Here is a 4,096-nt window from a genome sequence, read left to right on the forward strand (position 1 = left end):
TCTCTCTCTCTCTCTCTCACGCACACACACACACATCAACCTTCTAGGTGATCCCACCGTTGATCCCTTTCTGGGTTGGATGTTGAGGTGTGGGCTTCCGAAATATGCACAAGTGCCATCCGGGTACGTGGAGGCCGGCAAAAAGTTTGGCTTTGTATAGATTGTAACAGAGACAAAGACAAAGCGAAGCTAAGAGGGAGGGGAGGCACGTGGAAGAAAGGAGGAGGAAAGCGCCATGTAAATTTGGGCCGATGACGTTGAAGGTGGCGGCCTTTGGGAAATTGGAAGTGGAGTGCTAAATAGCAGAGCAGTAGCAGACTGCAGTGGAAGTAAGTAGTACAGGAGCGTTTCTACGGAGCTTCTTCTTGTTCCGATTTGCAGAGGACGCAGAGAAAGAGAGTGAGAGAGAGACAGAGCTCTGAGAATTTAGACCCTTACAGAGCCTCTTCTTCTCTTGATCCCATTTGCACAGAAGACCCAGAGTGAGAGAGAGACAGAACTCAGAGAATTTAGACCCTTTGAGCATTAGAGCTGCTTCTTGTTCCCATGTGCACAGAAGACAGAGAGTGAGAGAGAGACAGAGCTCTGAGAATTTAGACCCTTTGAGCCATTTTCTCTTACAGAGCTTCTTCTGTTTCTTCCATTTGCAGAAGAGAGAGAGAGAGAGAGAGTGACAGAGAGACAGAGCTCTGAGAATATAGACCCTTTGAGCATTTTCTCTTGTCCCTTGTCCTTGTAGAAGAGGATCATCATCTGGGGTCCCAGCTTGCTTTGCTCCATCGGTTTAGCTTGAGAGGCCTCAGCCGTGGAAGTCTTCCAGCCATTCGCATTTCCTTCCTTTTTATCCCATCCTTTGCATGCCTTCCTTGTTCTCCCTTCCTACGTACTCCCCTGTCCCCATTCTCCCTCACCAAACCCTCAAGCTCCCACCTTTCAAGCTCCCTGCTGCCTGCCCATTTCCTCCTTTTCATCATTCGCCTTTCCAAAGCTTTTGCTTGCTGCCTCCCTCCCTCCGTCCTTCACCCTTAGCTTCTTTGACCAAAGTGTATCACATGTCCTTTTGCTGTATAGGGATTCTTCCCTTCCGTTTCGTGTAGATGCGGTTTTGGGTCCTTTGCCTTTCATTGCGCGCCATCTGTGCGGTAGTCGCTGTTTTGGTTCACCTGCCTTTCGCTTCGCCGTCTGCGGACTTCATGTAGTCTTGGGTTGTCGATCTTTCATGTTATCTGAATTAGGAGCAGCAGGATCCTTCAGTGGGCACTTTGAGTAGCCTGGAGCGCATTTCTATTTTAGCTGCGAAAGGAAACATGGTGTCGGAAGAGGACAAGCTAGAGCAGGAACTCCAGGCCTTGGAGAACGATTCCCTGAATGGCAGCAAGCAAGGCATGCAGGATGTATTATGGTCTCTTCTATATGGTGTGGGCGAATCTCGGCTGAGAGCTGCAAGGGAGATTAGGAGATTGACCAAAACTTCTGCAAAGAGCAGAGCCTACTTGGCCGCTGCTGGTGTTATTATCCCGCTGGTCTCTATGTTAAAATCTTCTTCAGCGGAGGCAAAGGAAGCAGCAGTTTTAGCCTTACTGAATCTTGCCGTGCGAAATGAAAGGTTTGTAACTCATATCTACGCCGAAGTTTTTTATCTCCTGCGGTTCTTGTGAAGATCTGATTGTATGTTTTGCTCGCAAAGAGAACAATCATCTCTCCAGTTTAGAGGCTGAACATCTCCCTTCCTAGGTCTTATTCTGTCTGGGGATCATGAGCATCCTTCTGATTCCTCTCTTTGACCCACCGTAGGATTAGCTCCTTATGGACTTGCTAGCTTTCTGTCCTAGAGCGAGCACGTCTTGTGAGCATGATCTCTTTCAGTACAGTCAAGACGGCTTCTCTCTTCGATACAGTTGGACGTTTCAAGGATTGTATTTACCATAGTCTGTAATCTCCGTTTACAGGCTTATGTCAGAAGCATGTAACAATTCGTTTTCGTTTTTTGCGAGTACGCCTAGAGGTGTCGCTCTTAGATTTAAAAGTTCGAGCTGTATCACGTCGATGCAATCATACATATGCCTTTCATCTTTGTTTGAACATTGATCAGATGCAAGCCTCTTCAGTCTTCGCAAGTGTATTTTTTCCAAGCTTTTGATAAGCGGATTTTTCTGATGACACTTTTCAATTCTTGCAATTCTGTTGCAACTATCTGGAGTGATGGCGAGCTGTCAGAGGTTTACAGAAATGTTTATAGAAAGCTCTGTTCTTATGTGTAGCGTGTCTTCTAGTTTTATTCATCTGGAACCAGGGACGAATTGTTTAGCCTACCCTTCAATCAATCTTGGTCTCATGATTTTTAAGCCCTTGCATCCATGGTACTGATGCATGTCTAGTCTCTGGTATGCTGATGTCATGAAGAGAGCGTAAGGTTTGAGTCATACTTCACGTGAATAGAGGTGCCTAGATCAGCATCTTGCTTACGTCAGGTCCATTGAGTGTCTGACATGCCTCCTTAAAAAGTTTCTGACCTAGGTTATGTCATTCTTTGTTTTACAGGAACAAAGTGAGAATTGTTAAGGCTGGTGCAATTGTACCCCTGGTCGAGCTGCTGCAGTCAGGAGATGCAAATCTGAGGGAATCAGCTGCAGCTGCAGTACTGACTTTATCTGCCTCAAATGTTAACAAGCCTGTAATTGGTGCTTCAGGGTCAACTCCTCTTCTTGTAGAGATGATTACTTCAGGAAGCCTTCAAGGCAAGGTTGATGCTGTTATGGCTTTGTACAATCTATCAACTTATCCAGACAATCTGCTACCCATTCTTGCAGCCGGTGCTGTTGTTCCTTTAATCTATCTGCTGAAAGACTGCAAAAAGTCATCAAAGGTGGCAGAAAAGACGACTGCTTTGCTTGAATCTTTGATGAGTTTCGAGGAGGGCAGGTCTACTGTCGTAAAAGAAGAGGGAGGCCTATTGGCAATGGTTGAAGTATTGGAAGAAGGATCCCTGCCAGGCCGGGAACATGCTGTTGGAGCTCTGCTTACAATGTGCCAGAGTAGTAGATACAAGTACAGAGATGCTATTCTCCAGGAAGGGGTGATCCCAGGACTATTAGAACTCACAGTTCAAGGCACCCCACAAGCCCAGCAAAAGGCCCGGAACTTGTTGGAGTTGTTGAGGGATTCCTCAGAGTCTAGGAGGTCTGCTTCTGCCTCTGCATCTGCTTCTGCTGTACTAGAGAGTATTGTATATGACATTGCTGCCCACGTGGATAGTGGAGAGCCTGGTACAGAAACAGCCAAGAAAATGTTGACAGAAATGGTCCAGCTGAGCATGGAGCAGAGCATGCGTCATTTGCAACAAAGGACATTGGTCTGTGTCCCCTCTGATCTCTCTCGCCCTAACTGTGTCGCAGAGGTTCCCTCCAAGTAGAAAGCTTTCAGGCCTTCATTCTGCTTCTTCCTCACTGAAGTCGGTCTTAGATTAGATTGTATGCCACTCGGTGAGGAAAGAAGTTTCTTGTTGTATGTTCATATCACCAATTCTGCTAGACAAGATGCTGAATGAGTACAGGTAATTCAAGTTAGGCAGTTGTTTGCTGAACTAGGTTGGTTTGAAAATTGTCTCAGGCATCTCCAGATGCTCCTTGTACAATACACATCGGGTCACTCAGCCTTTATGAAGGTAGTGCCCTTCTCTTGGTTTTCTTTGTCATATATATAGGGAATATATAGAAGTGTGTTTAGGGTAAAATCAAATTGTCCATATGGTTCTGTGGCTCTGAGAATGTGTTAGGGCATCAGATGAATTAGGGCATGCTCTATTTCAGAAGCTTGAGTTGCATGAAATGCTATCTTAATTAAAAGAGTGCCATGGTGGTCAATTATTATCGGCCTTTTGTTCCGATAGCTGATTCTGTGCATGACTCTATATCCCCTTTTGAGTAGATCAATAGATGACCCGCGCGCTGCTGCACTACAGGATGATTTTACCTAGTTCGAAGCAGCAACAAACCTGTGCATTGCTTGCTCTTTGTGTCACCAGCACACCTTCTCCAGAAACTCTTGGAAGCTACTCCCATTTGGAAACTACCTAGAACCAGCATCACTTTAAGGA

At 45.8% G+C, this 4,096-nt stretch overlaps 1 protein-coding gene across 1 annotated transcript; it reads left to right on the forward strand.

The window, feature by feature from the left end:
* Positions 1-347: 347 nt before the first annotated feature.
* Positions 348-3,728, forward strand: LOC147905547 (U-box domain-containing protein 45-like). The gene is made up of 2 exons (XM_087373239.1): positions 348-1,606; positions 2,542-3,728. Exons 1-2 carry the CDS (start codon positions 1,308-1,310, stop codon positions 3,410-3,412), a joined length of 1,170 nt encoding a protein of 389 aa, XP_087229365.1. The 5' UTR covers positions 348-1,307; the 3' UTR covers positions 3,413-3,728.
* Positions 3,729-4,096: the final 368 nt, after the last annotated feature.

This window comes from Dipteris shenzhenensis, chromosome 1, assembly GCF_047967505.1.
Source record: "Dipteris shenzhenensis isolate YYH24624 ecotype China chromosome 1, Dip_SZ_1.0, whole genome shotgun sequence".
Taxonomy (NCBI): Eukaryota; Viridiplantae; Streptophyta; class Polypodiopsida; order Gleicheniales; family Dipteridaceae; genus Dipteris; species Dipteris shenzhenensis.